Genomic DNA, 20469 nt, shown 5'->3' with positions numbered 1-20469 from the left:
GATAAAATTGTCCGTCATTGACCTTCATTTTCTTAACAGTCTTGGAACAAATAGCTCTGTATTTGTTGCCATGCTAATGAATGTTTGATAGAGCAGCTGTTGAGCAGACATCAGCAGTTTTGTATTAGGGATCTGTGTGCTTGGTTGGTAGTTGTGCGACTTTATCATCTGCAGCAATATGCCATCTCTTTCCAAGAGTCAAGGAGGGAAGTTGTTATTTCTAACTTTCAGTGACAAGATGTGTCAAATTCTTGTGACAAACTGATAAATGGATAATATAATGATGCCAGGCAATTTTTTAGTGCTTACCATTTGGGCTGGCAGTCTGTTCAGTGTGAGAGTTTCTGCTGCCTTCCAAATATATTTTAAGTGTAAATCAAATAATACAGACGAGTTACGAGCCGAACATTTTCCCAGGCCCCCTCACTCCTTCCGCGTTCCCGAGCTGTTCTGCCAGGAGGCCGGGCTCTTCTTTAGAAGGCAGGACCTTTGAAGTATCGCATGAAACACCCTTTCTCAAAGGAGGCGGAAGAGCAATACCACATGAGCGCTCACCGCTGACCTGGAGAATTGGCCACTTCCCTTTTTCTTCGCTGCCGCTGCCCCAGGCTGGTTAACACGGGTTAGAGGATGAAGCAAGATCAAGGGCTGGCTGGCACCGACAGTCTGTGCTCTTGCTGGATAATGATACAAAGGAAACCCTGTGGCTTGGGAGGGTAGGAAAGTCCCCCCTAGAGCTCGTAGACGGGGTATTGGCGAGGCAAAGTCCAGCTTCTAGTTAGTAATAAGCCTGGCTTATTTGTCACATTTTTAAGGGTCATAAAAGCAGTCCATCAGCACCGGGACAGCAGTAACCATCTCTGACCTTTTCTCTCCCCGCGTCTGCAGGTTCTAGCACAGACGGCAACAGCGCTGGACATTCGGGGAACAACATCCTCGGTTCCGAAGTGGCCTTATTCGCAGGGATTGCTTCAGGATGCATCATCTTCATCGTCATCATCATCACGCTGGTGGTCCTCTTGCTGAAGTACCGGAGGAGACACAGGAAGCACTCGCCGCAGCACACGACCACGCTGTCGCTCAGCACGCTGGCCACGCCCAAGCGCAGCGGCAACAACAACGGCTCGGAGCCCAGTGACATTATCATCCCGCTAAGGACTGCGGACAGCGTCTTCTGCCCTCACTACGAGAAGGTCAGCGGGGACTACGGGCACCCGGTGTACATCGTGCAGGAGATGCCCCCGCAGAGCCCGGCGAACATATACTACAAGGTCTGAGAGGGGCCCTGGCAGTACCTGTGCTTTCCCAGAGGACACCTACTGTCCCGATGCCTCCCTTGAGGGTTTGAGAGCCCGCGTGCTGGAGAACTGACTGAAGCACAGCACCGGGGGAGAGGGACACTCTTCGGAAGAGCCCGTCGCGCTGGACAGCTTACCTAGTCTTGTAGCACTCGGCCTTGGTGAACACGCGCACGCTCCCTGGAGGCTGGAAGACTGTGCAGAAGGCCCCATTCGGACTGCTGTGCCGCGTCCCACGTCTCCTCCCCAAAGCCATGTGCTGCGGTCACTCAGGCCTCTGCGGAAGCCAAGAGAAGACGGTGGTTTGTGGACGAGAGGGCTGTGAGCATCCTGGCAGGTGCCCCAGGACGCCACGCCTGGAAGGGCCGGCTTCTGCCTGGGGTGCGTCTCCCCCCGCAGTGCATATCGGACTTGTGACACGGACCTCGGGCTAGTTAAGGTTTGCAAAGATCTCTAGCGTTTAGTCCTCACTGTCTCTCACTCGTTCTGTTACCCAGGGCTCTGCAGCACCTCACCTGAGACCTCCACTCCACATCTGTATCACTAATGGAACACTCGTGTCTGGAGTCCCCTCCTCCAGCCGTTGGCAACAACAGCTTCAGTCCATGGGTAAATCCGTTCATAGAAATTGTGTTTGCTAACAAGGTGCCCTTTAGCCAGATGCTAGGCTGTCTGGGAGGAAGGCTAGGAGTTGGTAGAAGCGGGTGGGGCTGGGGAAAGGGCTGGCTGCAATTGCAGCTCACTGCTGCTGCCTCTGAAACAGAAAGTTGGAAAGGAAAAAAGAAAAAAGCAATTAGGTAGCACAGCACTTTGGTTTTGCTGAGATTTAAGAGGCAAGTAGGAGACACGACAGCACACACAGTGGATTCCAGTGTACGGGGAGGCGCTCGCTGTTATCAAATAGCGAAGTGCAGGAAGAAAAGCCCCTCTTCATTCTGGGGAACAAAGACGGGTATTGTTGGGAAAGGAACAGGCTTGGAGGGAAGGGAGAAAGTAGGCCGCTGATGATATATTCGGGCAGGACTGTTGTGGTACTGGCAATAAGATACACAGCTCCGAGCTGTAGGAGAGTCGGTCTGCTTTGGATGATTTTTTAAGCAGACTCAGCTGCTATACTTATCACATTTTTATTAAACACAGGGAAAGCATTTAGGAGAATAGCAGAGAGCCAAATCTGACCTAAAAGTTGAAAAGCCAAAGGTCAAACAGGCTGTAATTCCATCATCATTGTCGTTATTAAAGAATTCTCATCTATAAAAGGTAGGTCAGATCCCCCTCCCCCCAGGGCCCCCCTTCCCCTCCGGATTGAGCCTTACGACACTTTGGTTTATGGCGGTGCTGTCTGGGTGCCAGGGCTGCAGGGCCGGTACTGATGGAGGCTGCAGCGCCAGGTGCTCTGTGTCAAGGTGAAGCACATACGGCAAACCTCTTAGGGTCCTTAAGACGGAAATAAATGATGATGTCCAGGGGGAGAAGGAAGATAGGATGTATTTATAATAGGTCTATAGAACACAAGGGATATAAAATGAAAGATTTTTACTAATATATATTTTAAGGTTGCACACAGTACACACCGGAAGATGTGAAATTCATTTGTGGTAATTAAGTGGTCCCAATGCTCAGTGCTTACAAAAACAAATTGGACAGTTACTTCTGGGAAAAACAACATCATTCCAAAAAGAACAATAATGAGAGCAAATACAAAAATAACCAAGTCCTCCGAAGGCATCTCACGGAACCGTAGACTAGGAAGTACAAGCCCCACACACCAGGAAGTCGATGTGACTGCATCATACATTTAACAATGACAAGATGTTCCGGCATTTATTTTCTGCGTTGGGTTTTCCCTTGCCTTGTGGGCTGAAGTGTTCTCTAGAATCCAGCAGGTCACACCGGGGGCTTCAGGTGACAATTTAGCTCTGGCTCCCTGCTCCTGTCCTCCCCCGCACCCCCTCCCTTCTGGGAAACAAGAAGAGTAAACAGGAAACCTACTTTTTATGTGCTATGCAAAATAGACATCTTTAACATAGTCCTGTTACTATGGTAACACTTTGCTTTCTGAATTGGAAGGGAAAAAAATGTAGCGACAGCATTTGAAGGTTCTCAGACCTCCAGTGAGTACCTGCAAAAATGAGTTGTCACGGAAATTATGATCCCCTATTTCCTGAACCTGGAAATGATGTTGGTCCAAAGTGCGTGTGTGTATGTGTGAGTGGGTGTGTGGTATACATGTGTACATATATGTATAATATATATCTACAATATATATTATATATATCTATATCATATTTCTGTGGAAGGTTGCCGTGGTAACCAGCCACAGTACATATGTAATTCTTTCCATCACCCCAACCTCTCCTTTCTGTGCATTTGTACAAGAGTTTCTTGTAAGCCATCAGAAGTTACTTTTAGGATGGGGGAGAGGGGCAAGAAGGGGAAAAATGGGAAATAGTCTGATTTTAATGAAATCAAATGTATGTATCATCAGTTGGCTACGTTTTGGTTCTATACTAAACTGTGAAAAATCAGATGAATTGATAAAAGAGTTCCCTGCAACCAATTGAAAAGTGTTCTGTGCGTCTGTTTTGTGTCTGGTGCAGAATATGACAATCTACCAACTGTCCCTTTATTTGAAGTTGGTTTAGCTTTGGAAAGTTACTGTAAATGCCTTGCTTGTATGATCGTCCCTGTCACCCGACTTTGGAATTTGCACCATCATGTTTAAGTGAAGATGCTGTAAATAGGTTCAGATTTTACTGTCTATGGATTTGGGGTGTTACAGTAGCCTTATTCACCTTTTTAATAAAAATACACATGAAAACAAGACAGAAATGGCTTTTCTTACCCAGATTGTGTACATAGAGCAATGTTGGTTTTTTATAAAGTCTAAGCAAGATGTTTTGTATAAAATCTGAATTTTGCAATGTATTTAGCTACAGCTTGTTTAACGGCAGTGTCATTCCCCTTTGCACTGTAATGAGGAAAAAATGGTATAAAAGGTTGCCAAATTGCTGCATATTTGTGCCGTAATTATGTACCATGAATATTTATTTAAAATTTCGTTGTCCAATTTGTAAGTAACACAGTATTATGCTTGAGTTATAAATATTTTTTTCTTTCTTTGTTTTATTTTAATAGCCTGTCATAGGTTTTAAATCTGCTTTAGTTTCACATTGCAGTTAGCCCCCGAAAATGAAATCCGTGAAGTCACATTCCACATCTGTTTCAAACTGAATTTGTTCTTAAAAAAATAAAATATTTTTTTCCTATGGAAAAAGTGCCTTCAAAGTACTTCTCTTCTTTTCTTTTCTTTTCATTTTTCTTTCTTTTTTGTTTGTTATTTTAATTTGCCTTCCTTTACTCTATTTCCCCCAAAATTACAGTAATCCGGAGACTTCTGTCCATGGAGACTGTGTGCCCACTTTTCAAATCGGGATGTGCACATAACACAAATACTAATTTTGCTAAGAGCCGTGAGCTCATTATTCCCCATAAAACCATGAACTCACATTTCAAAAATAATATAAAATTGTATAAAATCCTAGTAATCCTCAACAGAAAATCTCTCTAGTGGCGCCTGAATCACACAGTCAGAATAGTTACCTACAAAGTTAGCTGTCTCAGGGAAAAGAGGGAAGTGTACTCTTATCTTACACTTAATTCCAAATTGATCTAGTTTCCACAGAAGCAAAGCAGCTGTCTATCGCTTCATTTTTCTTAACAGAATAATCCTAGGGAGAAGGAAAAAGTCAAATGTTTTTGTAAAAACATGGATGAAAGCACATTTTGTGATACTGGTTGAAGGCAAGCCAGAGGCCAGCTGTGAGTTTAAAACACACTAAGTGGTCACCTTCCTGGGGAAGGTAACTATGTACGCTGAGTGGTGTGATTATTTTTCAGGCATCTTGTAGTCTTGGGTATTAAGACTGATCATTATACTTCCTGGGTAGCTTTTTAAACAGCCAAGAGTCGCACCCATAGCAGAGAACTTCACCACCCTTGAGATCTAAGTGCTAAGATCTTTACAGTATCTCAGGTTAATCCCCGCCATAGGAGTGAGACATGGTAGGTAGGGAGGACAGGGAAAGGCCCCTGGAGTCAGGAAGTAAGCCAGAAGAGTTCCCAGGTCTGACTGACTGGCCCCAGACCACAGCCCAGTCAGTGGAAGAAGCCATATGTTTCAAAAGTCCCCAGGTGATGATGAAAGGCTGGTTTGGACACAGTGATCTACACAGCTTAGCATAGTACTTGTACTAGAGAAATGTTTGTTAAATAAATGCCTCCCTTCATCAACAGCAACAAAAATCCCCAGAGACCCAGGGTTTTCGTGGATGCTAGAATCATAGTTTCATCTATTCCCGGATTTTATCCTGCTGCACCCATCTGCCTTCAGTTGCAGATCCAAGTTTATGGATGCAATTTTATGGCCAAGCTGACCCCTCGAACCTATGTACCAAGGTCATTTCTGATTAGTCTGGGCAAAAGAAAAGAACCAAAGTGAAGTAATGCATTTTCAACCTTTACTTTGTGGTCCCTATTACAATATAAATTACCAAGTACTCAATGTCATGGTTTGGACCTTGTGTTTAGACCACGTTTTCTGAGTAAGCCAAGCTCAGCTACGAAACAAGATTTGTCCACTTGTTCTTTTCACCTGGGAAGAAGGAACCACATGCAGAAGCTCCCCGCACAAGGCGTATAACCAGATGCCCTTTATTCTGTCTGAAAGGTGAGCCCAGCCTGCTGTGAGCACATTACTGCTCTGCACAGGCAGGTGTCCCTCAGCCGGCAGCCAGCTCTCTTGTTATCAACTCCCTTTTTGGCAAAGCAGATGGCCATTCAAACCCTGGGATAAAGGTTCGCAATGGAAATGAGAAAAAATAAAGTATTCCTTCCTGGGTAACTACTGTCCAGCTTAGTGTCAGTCTCTGAACCCAACCCAGAGAAGAATTAGCAAAAGGAAAAGAAAACTCCAGAGTAGTAAAACTCACTTTCCTCATGTAGGTTAAAAAAAAGGACCATTACTCTACTTTTTGATTGGGTAGCAAATAGGTCTCAGGTGGCTCAGGAGACACAGTAGCTACTGCAGTACCAAGGACACTAGCCTGGATTTGCTACTGCTTTGGTTTTTACTTTGGATGGATTGTTGAATTTTGTTTGTGGTATTTACACTATACACTTACTTGAAGGCAAATTTTCAGTGTTGTCATGGAAAAGAGTATTTCCCAGTCTGATTCATTATTCCAGGTAGAGAATCATTCATCAGTGATTTGAGGGGGGTACTAAAATGCTGCATTTATTTGTAATAAAATACAGCAAACCAGGTAGGTTAACCCATTTTTAGATGTGTCCCAAAAGCTAACGATACATGCAGCTTAAGATGTGTATACTTTGATAACTTGATTAGTGGAATCTCTTTAAAACAATTTTCATATGAAGTCAACCATATTTTTAAAAACAACCAACCCCCTCAAGAAGCCTCCAGGTATACACCAGGTACACAGGCATACTGCACAAGGAAAATAATACTAATTATAGCGGCACAGTTTCTGGCCAGTTGTGGATAGTTAACAAATGTGTTAAATGGATGAATGAGGCACCTGGCTTCTAGCTGTATTTCTGCTACTGACTCATGCTGTGACCTTCAGCAGATCCTTTTATGTTCTGTGCCTCAGCAGCCTCACCTGTAAAGTGAAAGGGATGGACTCTAAGACACCGAAGGTCGCTTTTGGCTTTCTGCAGGATTCGCAGCAAAAAGCCATCACCATTTTCATCTGTACGAAAGTATCTCCATGCAAGCTTCTCTGTGTGCTAGGGTGCTGCAGACACAGCTCTGAAGTCTGCGGAGGTGGTGCCCAGACGGCCCCACCTTGTCTTTTAGCTGCGCATGCCCATCTACCCACTGCCTCCGACAAGAACCCGCTGCCCGGGGCCCAGGGCTCTGCGGCTCTTCACCCATCCCTACAATCAAAATCCAAAAAGACTTCAGAACCAGCAGTGTATTCATACGGATTGAGCTGGTGTTGCCAGCCCTTCCCTCTAATTGTTAAGTGGAATCGTTGATCTCTATTTAAAAACATTTTCAGGTCACTGCAGGCAGGGTCCGAGCACATTTGCTACACCCTTCTACGTGAATGTCTGATAAAGACCCACCACAAACCAGGCAACGTGTCGGGTGGTCACGGGGTCCCCTTCCACCAGTTAACTTAGCCCAACTTAACTTTGTCTTCCTTGTAGACTCGAGATTAATTTAACTTCCTGTTGAATATTTTTCATGCTGGTATCTGGAGCACATCCTTATCCCTCCTTTATTATTTACACCTCTAATTCCATAGTCTGTGACAGAGAACTGTAGAATTGAAAAACATCTTTTAGTTGATAACAGAGCTATTATTTCTTAACTAAGTGCCATTCATGCTTAATAAAGAGATTACGTGTGTGTGTGTGTGTGTGTGTGTGTGTGTGTGTGTGTGTGTGTGGTATTTTAAAAGGCATGATGACTCTTATCTTAAAACATCCAAGAACAGTAGGGGAGATAAATTTCCTCAAAGCTAATTGCTTAAAATTAACTAGAATCTTACATTGAACACTCCGAGAATGCTCTTCAGGTATATCATTTTTGTGCAGTGCCTTCATTAACACAACATTAAAGGAAGAAAAAAAGTAGTAGAAATTAATTTCTAGCTCTAGGATTCATCAAGTGGGAAAAAAAATGCTCCAGGTAGAGCTCACAGCTTACTGTATCTCCCAGTGGATCTAGAAGTATTTGATCTCCTAGTTCTTCATCAACTGAGTGACCTGCGTGATGTTCAAGATGACAAAAAAAGATGTGAGAGAGGTTTCTATACACATAACTCCAACTTTTTTTGTTTTACATGAATAACTTAGTATACCTTAGATTCCCTTACATACTGAGAAAGCATAGAACCTGTGGAATCTGGGGCACCTCTGTCTCGAACTGCTGTTTCTTCATGTGACCCAAGGCAAATCACATAGCTGGTCCTTGACGTAGGCCAACCATCTGTAATGTGGACTCCCTTGGATACTCATTGAGACTTCCTAAGACTTAGCTCAATCACATGCATCTAATGTTGAAGTGTAGCTCATAAAACACAACAAATCCAAAAATCTCATCTGTTTCCAGCAGCGAACACACAGGTTAGTAGGGAGTCGTGGGGGAGAGGCAGAGCCAGCACTGGTTTCAGTCATCCTCAGCTAGCATCATTTTATTAGACAGGCCTGAGACACCTAAGCAGATTCTTGCTTATTGATAAGTCTAGAAGCTTCATATAATGAACACACACACACACATATTAATTTATTTGTCCACTCGTATAACATCATTTATTTAGCACTTACTCTCTACCAGGCAGTGTGCTAAATATTAGAGATTATAACGCAAAGGACAGGATTCCTCCTATGAGGGAACTCACAGTCCAGTTAGCAATTTTAAAACCTCATGAATAGCAATTAGGCATCTTGGATGCAGGCGAGAAGGGAAGAAGGCTTACAGCCGCTCTAGGTCTGAATTCCTGGGGCATTGTTTTAGGAAGGTGTTTGTCTATTTGTAGCTGCCTTTTCATCCACCTATATCTTCTGTTACTGGGAGTTCAATTTCTTTTCTTCTAAATCTTTCATTACATATATGCCGACTGGCTGGTTAGGATGCTAAATTTAGAATCGCTGTTCTGTTCTTCAAGATATCTTAGGAGTTTGCCTCAAGTGCCTGCCTCCAGCCTTAAAGGGCAAATCAAAAAGTTTCCAATTGGTTTCCAGCCCACATTACAACGTGTATGTGTGTTTGAAAGACTGTTTCTTGGCTATAATTGGTAGTTTTCTGGTAGCTCATTCTGAGGAAAGAATTGCAGAGAACTTTATGTCTGCTGACAGTAGTTAGTACTGGACCCAAAAACAGTATGAAAAAAAAAGGAAGTCTGAGTATCTGGGGTGTTTGCCAAAGCGACCTACAAGCTACGTGCAGCATAAGCATTTCAGACCAGCAGACACAGGGCTCCTCCTGCATAAACCCAGGGCCCTGCCTCTTAACTTCCCTCTTTGTAAAAGGGGAGAGAAAAGATAAGGGTCTCCTACCAACTCCCTTAAATATTTCAGATAAAAATAATGACTGCATTAATTACACTTCAACTTACACCAGTTTATTCCTCCACATGGTTGGCTGGGTGTCAGGAAAAGATGAAAAACATTTTCCAGGAGTGCCTGTGTCAGAAGTTCGTATTCTGTGTAGCAGTCACACGTGGACTTATTAAAAAAAAAAAAAAAAAAGTCTCCTTAAGCATGGTGGAAAGCACTATTCTCCATTTCCGAAACTGTCAGGTACTTTGCTAAACAGTGGAAAATATACCTTGATAGTTCGGTCTCTGAACCTCCCACTGAGGCCACGCTGCAGGGACTGGGTTTTTTTTGCTGCAAACAGTTGCTGAAAAAGTGGGCGGCATTAACATTTGTGTGGAACACAACGAGTGTGGCCCTTAAAGCCTTGTGTGCTGCAGATGTCAACTACAGGGGAGAGGTAGCTGTCCATCGGAAAGGTGGCATACCAAGTCCTCACCTGCTAAAGATGGCCTGCTGGGACATGCTCTCTCCCTGAGTCACCGCCACCTCAGGGACCACGAGAACATGGATTAAAGCCACATGGCTTTTCATCCCGTGCACTGTTTTTGATTCTCAATTACGCTAACTTTAAGAACAGATTCCAGAAAAGTGTTTGAAATATGGCAATAGAATTTTTTAACCAGCACGGCCAGCCAAGCAGGTACTATGATTACGACAGTGGTTAGGCAGTTTAAAGAGTCTGGCAATGCTTTATAAGGTCACCCCAGCTTTTTATAGCAGCAAACAGAAATCCTTTTGGAAAACTTTTCTACTGCAGACCATCGGCACCCGCCTGTTCGTGATGTTTCTTGGTTTCGGATATCAATATCTGATATCTGACATGCAAGTATGTCTACCTACGAACTCTGCAGAGCCCTAAAGTAGGGAGACTGGAGACCTGTGGCGCTTTCTGTTTGCAGGTGATGTGCTTTTTCTCCCTTTGGTTCTTTTTATTTTTCCTAGTATTTTACTTTGGAAATTTTCAGATACACAGAAAAGTTGAAAGAACAATGAACTCCCAGCTATCTTCTATATAGAGTCAATAATCAGCACTTGGTACCTACGTGTGCGCTCTGTGTGTGTGTTTCTGTGTACATCAGTATGTGTGTATATGTGTATACGGATGTGGACACATCCGTGTACACACATTCTTTGGCTGAAGAATTTTCAGATCTCACAATACTTTCTTCCCACATTTCAGCATCTCAGAAGATGAAACCCTCTTGTATAACCACAATGCCATTATCATTCCTGAGAAAATGTACAAGCATTTCATAATACAATCTACTATCTAATCTATTAAATTTATCTTTTTAGCTTTTTAAAAAAATGTTGATAAAAGGCCGGGTGCAGTGGCTCAAGCCTGTAATCCCAGCCTGTAATCCCAGCACTTTGGGAGGCCGAGGCGGGCGGATCACAAGGTCAGGAGATCGAGACCATCCTGGCTAACATGGTGAAACTCCGTCCCTACTAAAAATACAAAAAATTAGCCAGGCGTGGTGGCGGGCGCCTGTAGTCCCAGCTACTTGGAAGGCTGAGGCAGGAGAATGGTGGGAACCCAGGAGGCGGAGCTTGTAGTGAGCCGAGATTGCACCACTGCACTCCAGCCTGGGCGACAGAGAGAGACTCCGCCTCAAAAAAAAAAAAAAAAAAAATGGATAAAAATAACACTATGACTTTATCTGATTAAAAATTATGTTTCCTTTCCCATCCCCTCCTCCATCCCTCAAAGTAAGCATTGACATAATCAGTCTTGCCTATCTGTTCAGAAAAATGATATATGCACACACTTGCATATAAATACTGTTTCTAAAGGATCAGTATAGAGATTGCATCACAAATACTGGTTTATGCCATGTATTTTTGGTAAGTAATATGTCTTGGAGACCATTCCTCATCAGCACATTCAGATCTGCTTTAAAAAAAAAAAAAAGTCACATAATATGCCTGTGTATTTTGTCCATCATCTACAGGCAAAATATGGTTTTTAAGCTCTTCTGCATACTGCTTCATGAACATATTTTGGTTTGTGGAGAGACAGGAGGGCTCATCAGATAATTGAGGTGCTCCACTATTTCTCCCAGCCGCACTTGCACATAGGTTGAGGGCAATAGGCTGTAGCTAGAATGATGTGGTGACATAAAAGAACAGGTGCTGGATCTTCATGTGTTCCTCCTTTCCTGCTATAGTGACTATAGATACCACAAGTTCTAGAAGGCACAGCTCAAAGATGAGAGAAGCTTGGTCAGCCTAGGTCCCTGAGTGACTTTGTGGAGTAGAGCCTCCTGCTGACCTGGGGTACTGTGCTGTTTGCATAATAAATAAAACGAACATGCTAAGCCGGAAGATTTGGGGAACCATTTGTTACCACAGCATAAGCCCAGCTAGTCTCACACACACCTGACATCTCAAGGTACTTTTCCAAATACATCCTTCACCTAAATTCCTTGTGGCGAGACTGCTGTATGAAAGGAAATACCCTTTTGAAATTTTGATAGATACTGCCAGATTGCCTTCCAATTTCCTTCCTCTTTCACTTCTGGTTTAAATACATAATTTGTGTTCCACTCCATTTCTTCTCTTCTCTGGTTTGTTTACATTTTTACTCTGTGATATGCTTTACAACCTAGAGGAGGCTAATAGGATGAAACAGATTAGTACTAAAAGGAGCCTTTAATTTGTTTGTGTATTACTATATTTAAAGTACTATCTCTGTTTTAAGTAACAACTGTTGAAACATTACATATGCCAGCTGTGGAAATTAGAAATAAATCTAATACATACATTTATGTCAAATAATCTGAAGACCCCCTTGTAAGAGCTTAGACTTCTTTTGTTTCATAGCTGTGGATGCATAAGAGTTCTTTCATTTGTGTATTTGCTACTAAAACAGGACTTGATACCTGCTAGTGTGACCAGAGCATGTGATCTTGAGCTGTGGACCTGGAAACATGATGTAGAGAGACTTGTATTTTTGCTTCTAATAGAGAAGACGCCTAAGTGTAAGCCATGTAATTGCAGTCAGCTATGTTGCTAGCACAAACAAAACCGAGTATTCCGGATCAAATAGAAATTTCACCTAATGAGATTTAGGCAGTAATTCTCTCATCAATTTGATATACTCTGTTACTTCTTTCTCCTTTTTGAGCCAGTAAGAGGATATGTTAAGAGTTATACAGAGAAATGGAAAGGCACGTGCTTCATTTATTTTGCCAAATATTCACTATCTCCCCAAGTGTCTCCCCATTTATCTAAAATTGTGCCAGAAGCTTTGCAGGAAACATAAAAAGCACCTAAGATAGAGCTGCTATGAAAATAGCAATCACAGCCCACTGGAGTAATCTTAGTTTTCTAAGAGAAACATAATCTTTTCAGAATAATAAATATTGGTTTTTTTTTGTTTGTTTGTTTTGTTTTATTATTTTTTGAGACGGAGTCTTGCTCTGTGCCCCAGGCTGGAGTGCAGTGGCGCGATCTCGGCTCACTGCAAGCTCTGCCCCCCGGGTTCACACCATTCTCCTGCCTCAGCCTCCTGAGTAGCTGGGACTACAGGTGCCCGCCACCACGCCCCGCTAGTTTTTTGTATCTTTTAGTAGAGATGGGGTTTCACGGTGTTAGCCAGGATGGTCTCGATCTCCTGACCTCGTGATCCGCCCACCTCGGCCTCCCAAAGTGCAGGGATTACAGGCTTGAGCCACCGCGCCCGGCCTGTTTATTTTTAAAATTACAATTTTAGGGAAATAAGTAATTGTTTTGAGAGTTATGACAGCCTACTAAAGAAGTTCTGTAAACTTTGATGCCCTGTTTTAAAATAGAACTTCCTGTACCCGAAGCCAGAGATTCAGATTCCAGAGGGCTGGTGAGTCCTAAGAATCTTTTTCCCGGCCAGCATAGAAGATGGCTGGTGTATGAACGTGGAAAACAGCTCCAGGTGTTCTTCTTTTCTTTTTAATAAACAAGGCTCAATCTCTTCAATTACAGGACTTAAACCGTCTAACATAATGTTAGTGATCAGATATGAAGACAGGATGAGGATAAGGAGATGTGTGTGTTTGTACATACCTACTTTTTTTATTCTTGGACAATAACTTAGATCTAGAACTCGAGCTGAAATCTCAAACCCCATCGACCATACTACATAGGAGGTTGCCCACTCTGTCTAGGGTAAGACTTGACTGATCCTCCAGCGAATCCTTTTACGAAACAACACCTACTCCCTCTACGCCTCATCAGTGCCTGTCTGGGCCTTGCTTGTCCGCACATAATACAGATGGTCCAAAAATAGAGATGGAGCCAACAATCGGAGACTTCGAACAGAAAGACGGGCAAAAGGATCAGCCCTTAGAGAAATGGTGGGGTTCTTTTTGAATGAGTTGAACGCGCCTCTGCTTCATTCTTCCTCCCAAACTGCCCAGGCCCTGTGTCCTGAGGCCTTCTGAGATCCTTGGGTTCCTCCTGGCTCCTCCTCCCTCATCTCATCTCCCAGCTACAGAGTTTGTGTTGGCATGAACCACATCCACTAGTCTCCCTGCTTAGTATCCCAGCTCCTCCACCCCCAAATTTCAACTGTCTAATCTGATGAACAGTTTCTAAAGGTTAGAAGGCCTTGCTCAGGAAACATATGGTTTATTTAACTCAGGCCTTCTGAAGATAATGCCCCTGTTTTTCTTGTTTTTCCCAATAAAATGTCAGCTCATAGCAAGTCAATATAGAAATATTTTCTTGGCAATGAAAGCTTCTCTGCAACGTTCAAACTATGCCTTTGCTGTCCAGATGCAGGCCTGGCTTTGGCTGTGGTTCCCTAGAACAGTAAGGATAAGCATAATTTGTTTTTCTTTTCTTCCTTCCTCTTTTTCCACATCATGAACATTCTCATTTTTTTCTTATAGGAATTGAGAAGCTGGGTGAGGTTTCTAATTACTTCAGCAAACACAGGCAATCAATAGCGGTCACAACCAAGAAGAGAGAAAATGGAGTCCGTTTGTTTTCTTTCGGGCTCTTTTCCTTTCTTTTTGCCAATTTCCACATACAAGGAAATAGCTCGCAGGGCTTGCGCTCCGTGGATCTGAGCTACAGGAGGCCCCACAGAGCATTATAAAAACACATTAGAAAAGATCATATTGCAAGGAGGAGAAGGCTCGGCCCGCCAGAGATCTCTCCCCCTGTGCTAGGAATCCAGTGGCAGGCAACTCAGGGCAATGATGCTCATCTGCACCTCCTCCTTCATCCCGCACCATGCAAAATCGGCCAGCGGAGGCCTTCCTGCTGAGTCCAAATCGTGGCGTATCTGATATAGAAGGGGGTTCTTTCAAACATGCAGCGTCATCCTCGCACATTCCCAAAAGACAGCTGCGGGTGCGTTTCCACTGCAGATGGGCTCCATGGGAACCCCATGCTGCTGCTTGTTAGCTACGAGTTCTTGAGGAAGATACTTCACCTCCTGGAACCTCAGTTTTTTCATCAGTGAAAAGAGGTCAACTAACACCCACCTTGAAAGCTGCGGTGAGATTAGTGAGAACAACATGCGCAAAACGGGCTAGAAGATAATAGGCACTCAGTAACGATCTGTGAATAGTGTCTCTGTATTTCAAATAGCTGACCTCAAGACTTGGCTTTGTGATAGGTTTTTTGTTTGTTTGTTTGTTTGTTTGTTTTGAGATGGAGTCTTGCTCTGTCACCCAGGCTGGAGTGCAATGGCTCCATCTCAGCTCACTGCAACCTCCACCTCCTGGGTTCAAGCGATTCTCCTGCCTCAGCCTCCCTAGCAGCTGAGACTACAGTCGCGCACCACCACACCGGGCTAATTTTTGTATTTTTAGTGGAGACGTGGTTTCATCATATTGGTTAGGCTGGTCTTGAACTCCTGACCTGGGGTGATCCACCTACCTCGGCCTCCCAAAGTGCTGGGATTACAGGAGTGAGCCACCGTGCCCGGCCCTAGATTTTATTCTTGACCACAAATAATCCCAAGTTGCTGATTTCTTTTTTTAAATACACTTCTTTTAATAGGCATGCAAACATTAATGTCAACATTACATTATGTATACAGTGGTCCCTCCTTATTGTTTTCCTCAGTTTCAGTTACCCTCAGTCAACTAAGTTCCGAAACTACTACCTCACTACGCTTGTGCTCTGGGGCCATTACGACCTAAAGTAAAGGTTACTTGAACACAGCACCGTGATAACTCAATGCTTGATCTGAGAACCAAGGCAGCTACTGAGTGGCTAATGGCAATCCAGGCTGAATGCAGACCGCATCAGCCTCTATCATGCTGCTAAGATCGGCGCCATTTAGAACATATGCATGCTTATTTCTGGAATTGTTTATTCATGTCACAATGCCTGCATCATTCACCTCATTTCATCTAATCACACGGGCATCGTATCATTCTCACACCATCACAAGGAGAAGGGTGAGTAATATACAACAAGATATTTTCAGAAAGAGAAACCACATTCACTTAACTTTTACGGCAGTATATCGTTATAATTATTCTATTTTATTATTTTGTTAATCTCTTACTGTGCCTAATTTATACATTAAACTTTGTCATAGGCGTGAACATACAGAAAAAACATAGTGTATACAGGGTTTAGCATTATCTGTGGTTTCAGGCATCCACAGGGGGCCTTGGAAGGTATTCCCATGGGTAAGAGGAAGCCACATTGTACAGCATCTTTGGATGTCTCTAAGGGAAGAGGAAATCCATCTGCATTTTTTTTCCCAGAGTAAGGACAGAACATTCTTTGCACCTGACTTTCCTGCCTTTATTATTTAAGTCAGCACCAATATATACTCCATACTAAAATGCTACTGATTCAGACCTAAAAGGAGACCAAGTTTTTCCTGGTTTATACCTGCTTTATACAATAAGACAAAATATATGGTATATTGGTAAAATATATGGTAGCTATATTGAAAGCATACACAGAATGTCTCCCTGCGAAGGCTCCCGTCCCTGTGTCAGGATTCTACATGTGCCAGTTGCTGCTGGAGAGCAGGACTTTTCCAAATGCAGAGGAGGGCAAGAGCAGAGGCATTCACACGTAGCCATCGGGAAGTTCCAGAATTAATGGGGTGTTGCTGAATCTGCTTCTGGCAGAGCGTCAGTAGCGTCGTTCTCAGGGGTGGAAGAGAATCGGACCGTCTTCACAGTGTCTTTAGTGGACACACAGATTACCCTCTCACCAAATGTGAGGGGCTGCACATGCCACCCAAAGTTCATGTGTTCAAGTCCCGATCCCCAGTACCTCTAATGACTATTTGGAGAGAGGGACTTTACCAAGGTAATCAGTGAAAATGAAGTCACTGGAGGGGATCCTAATCCAATATGACTGATGTTCTAAGGAGAACAGGAGGTCAGGGCGTAGGCACGTATAGAGGAAAGATGGTGTGAAGGCATAGGGAGAGGGCGGCCGTCTACAGGCCAACGAGAGAGGCCTGGAACAGCTTCTTCCCTCACAGTCTACGGATGAACCCAACCCTGCTGACCCCTTGATCTTAGACTTCTAGCCTCATGTACTGGGAAAAAATACATTTCCACTGTTTAAACCACGCAGTTGATGATGCCTCATTATGGCAGCCCCAGCAAAACAAAACACACTAAATATCTCCCTTAATCAATGATTGCTCTTAAAGAAATTGTTAGAATCCTTGCCACCTGCTTTGCATAGCATACAAAGCCATGTGTTTTAGGTGGTATAAGGAAAACTGCGTGCTTCAGTGGAAAGCCATTCATTATATAAAGCAGGAGTTGGCAAACTTCACCTGAAAAGGGCCAGATAGTAAAGATATTAAGCGTGTGTGCCATGTGGTCCTCGGCTGTGACTACTTGGTTCTGTTGTAGTGACAGGAGGCAGCCATGGACCATAAGTAAACAAATGGGAGTGTTCCAATAAAAATTTACTCACAGAAGCAGGTGGGGGCCAGATTTGCAGACACCTGGTGGAGAGTACGCCATTCTGGGTTGTCTGGCTCCCAGCTTTCCATGCCTTTGAACTATTCTATGACTCTATAATTTATAGATAACCAACAGCAATGCAAAATGTTGTCTGAAGACATGAAAAATAAATTCTGCCTGGTAGACGCAAGCATTCAATGGACTAGTCTCCCCAACCGGGGAGGAAGCTGGTTTCCTTCCTCTGCACATTCGTTTTTTATTCCTGATGCAAAATTGCGTCTGTCCTTTGTATTCTTCTTGAAACTGGTTGTTGCATCTTACCATTTTTTCATTAATGAGTTAAGCAAAATCTTTACTATGTGTTCCTTGTTATATCTGTAGAAGAGTCACGATTCTATCTATTTTTGGAACATTTTCCTCTAACACTGGATCAGAGATTATGTTATCTGGGCAGATTAAAACATTAGCTGTATTGTGGCCAGGTGCGGTGGTTCATGCCTGTAATCCCAGCACTTTGGGAGACCAAGGCAGGCAGATCACTTGAGGCCAGGAGTTTGAGACCAGCCTGGCCAACATAGTGAAATCCCATCTCTGCTAAAAATACAAAAAATTAGAGGGGCACGGTTGTGCACACTTGTAATCCCAGCTACTCAGGAGGTGGAGAGAGGAGAATTGCTTGAACCTGGGAGGTGGAGGTTGCAGTGAACCAATGTCATACCACTGCATTCCAGCACGGGCAACAGAGCGAGACTCCATCTCAAAAAAACAAAGAAACAAACAAACAAAACAACAAAACATTAGCTATATTATGGTACAAAAATGCAGAAGTCCCAGGGCCTGAGGCTGAGAATGCAAACTGGAATGGCGAGGTCGTTTCTGTGTCCTGGGCTGACGGGTGCCTCCCCAGGACTTGGGCGGTCACCTAGAATAGCAGAGGATACTTGATTTGCATTTCAGACCTGTAATTTAATTGTTTGTGACCTTGAGCATATCTCATAAACTTTGCAGTCCTGAATGTTCTTGCTGCAAAATGGAGAGAGGAGTACATACATCACAAGGGCTCCTAGGAATCAGAGGAGATCATAAACCCGAAAGATTTTCACAGGGCACAGCCCATTCTCAGAGCACGGTAATGTGTTGACTAATTAAACGTAAGCAGTTATTATGATGAAGGCAATAATAAGGACATGTAGAAAGTTTGAGAGGACATGTGAAATGGCAAAGAAAAATATGTCACTCCATCCTTAGGTTTGTCCTGTGGCAGCATTACATTCTTAGAGAGAACGGGAAACAGTAAGTGGAACCATGGCCGAGAGTAGAACTCTCTAACTCTTTCATATCTCTCAACCTAACAACAGCCAGCAGTTTCCTCAAACATTTTCTGCCAATGATTCAGATTTCCGAATTTTATGATAAACAGGTAACAAAGACTCACAGTCATGAAGCTATTCCCACAAAGGTTTAGGATTGGAGACAGGCTGTGCTGCTGCTGGGTCCAGACAGCCTGAGAAGTTTCTGAGTACAAGGGTCAGATGACAACATCAGGCTGAAACAACACAGCCTAACAGGCCGGGAGTTCTGTCTTCTTGAGGATTGCTTTATCTTTCCTAGCATAGATCTATGCATGCAGCGAATCTCAAAACATGCTATATGTCAAGTACTTACTTTTTGTACGTTTCTCTGAAGAAGTTGTTAAATACTTTATTTATGCATTGGTTTTAGAGATGGGGGTCTCACTATGTTGCCCAGGCTAGCCTCAAACTCCTGGACTCAAGGATACTCCTGCCTCAGCCTCCCGAGTAGCTGGGATTACAGGAGCATGCCACAATGTTCAGCTAATAATGTTGCTTTTCTAATGGTTCATTCAGATTATGTCTCAAAATTCTTGCACACTTCAAAAGCAAAACCCCACAAATTCAACAAATATGCAATGAGCTGTGACTATGCTGGCTGCTAAGTCAGAAGCATGAAAAATACAAGAATGAAGATGGCTTAGTCAATCACAAAGTGGTTTTCATGTCTCAGAGGAGGTAGGCAAGGATAGCCATAATTAGAACCCAGGGAGCGGCGGGGGGCCTCCACTAGGGCTGACACTCTTGGAATAACATCCACCAGCTTCTAGCAAGTTGCCAGGTGGGTGAAAGTCGCTACCCTAGAAGAAATGCCACTGCAGGTCCCCTCAGGAGGGGCAGTCGGAGGGAGGGAGGACAAGGAATCCTTGCCATGGCTCCTCTGCGATTAGCATCACAAGTGAGTCATGCGGAGGGAGGGGCTCCATTTCTTGGGGTCTGTGCTTAGCTCATGCCATGAAGATAATATGCAATTTTTCCCTCGCACCATGAAAGAAACTCACAGCTGTCGTTGTGCGGCAGAGCCAAAGTGGTATGATACCTTAGCTCAGATAAGGATAAGGAACCAGTTTCACATTCGCAGAGAGGCTCAGTTCACTCAGCAAGTGCTCAAACCCTCACAGCCCTGCCCTGGACCATGCACAGGCTGGGGACGGTGTTTGTCAAATCCTTTAGACTGCAACCCAGCTACGTTACACGGTTACCTAGCATGCACCTACGTGCACACACACACACACACCACACACACCACACACACCGCACACACCACACACAACTAAAGCAAAAGTCTCATGAAAAATTTACTATTATCATACGTGATGTAATCTGATGTTTTGTATACTTTTTTGTTCTCCTCCAGTTTTAAAAACAACCTGCCTCATTACATTTATTTCACTACTTTCCTCAAGTTCCCATAGGTCAAAATCCGTAATGTGAACGAATAACACTGGCAGCGGAATTTAAGATCCTCAAAAGGAGTTCAGTGTACTATGGGTGTTAAGGCAATTGACGCAGTTAACAAGCGAGAAGACATTCTTGTATCCATAGGATTATAGTTCTTAAAATCTTGCCTCAGAAGGAGTTCAAGTTTCTAAGTCTGTGCCTCAGTTTCCTCATCTGCAAAATGGGGAAACTAATAGTATCAATCTCCTCGTGCCATCATGACAGTTAGATGGTTGTATATAAGTAAACTGCTTAAAACAGCACTGTCTGAAATAAGATTGTTTGCTTTTGTTACATTTCTTATTGTTGATGCATTTACATACAGCAGATTCAGTGAATGGTAAACATAGTTTTATTTTTTTTAAC

The 20469-nt window shown here is 43.5% G+C and overlaps 1 protein-coding gene across 2 annotated transcripts in view; it reads left to right on the top strand.

Annotated features, from left to right (window-relative positions):
• Nucleotides 1-4575, top strand: part of EFNB2 (ephrin B2) — a 45821-nt gene extending 41246 nt beyond the window's left edge. For both annotated transcript variants that reach the window (XM_050766649.1, XM_050766648.1), the window contains one exon: nucleotides 889-4575. In XM_050766649.1, the coding sequence (XP_050622606.1) occupies nucleotides 889-1277 (389 nt within the window). In that variant the 3' untranslated portion in view covers nucleotides 1278-4575. The remainder of the gene's footprint in view (nucleotides 1-888) is intronic.
• The last annotated feature ends 15894 nt before the right edge of the window (nucleotides 4576-20469 follow it).

The sequence above is a fragment of the Macaca thibetana genome, chromosome 17, assembly GCF_024542745.1.
Source record: "Macaca thibetana thibetana isolate TM-01 chromosome 17, ASM2454274v1, whole genome shotgun sequence".
Lineage (NCBI taxonomy): Eukaryota > Metazoa > Chordata > Mammalia > Primates > Cercopithecidae > Macaca > Macaca thibetana.
This window is presented reverse-complemented; position numbering and strand designations above follow the sequence as displayed.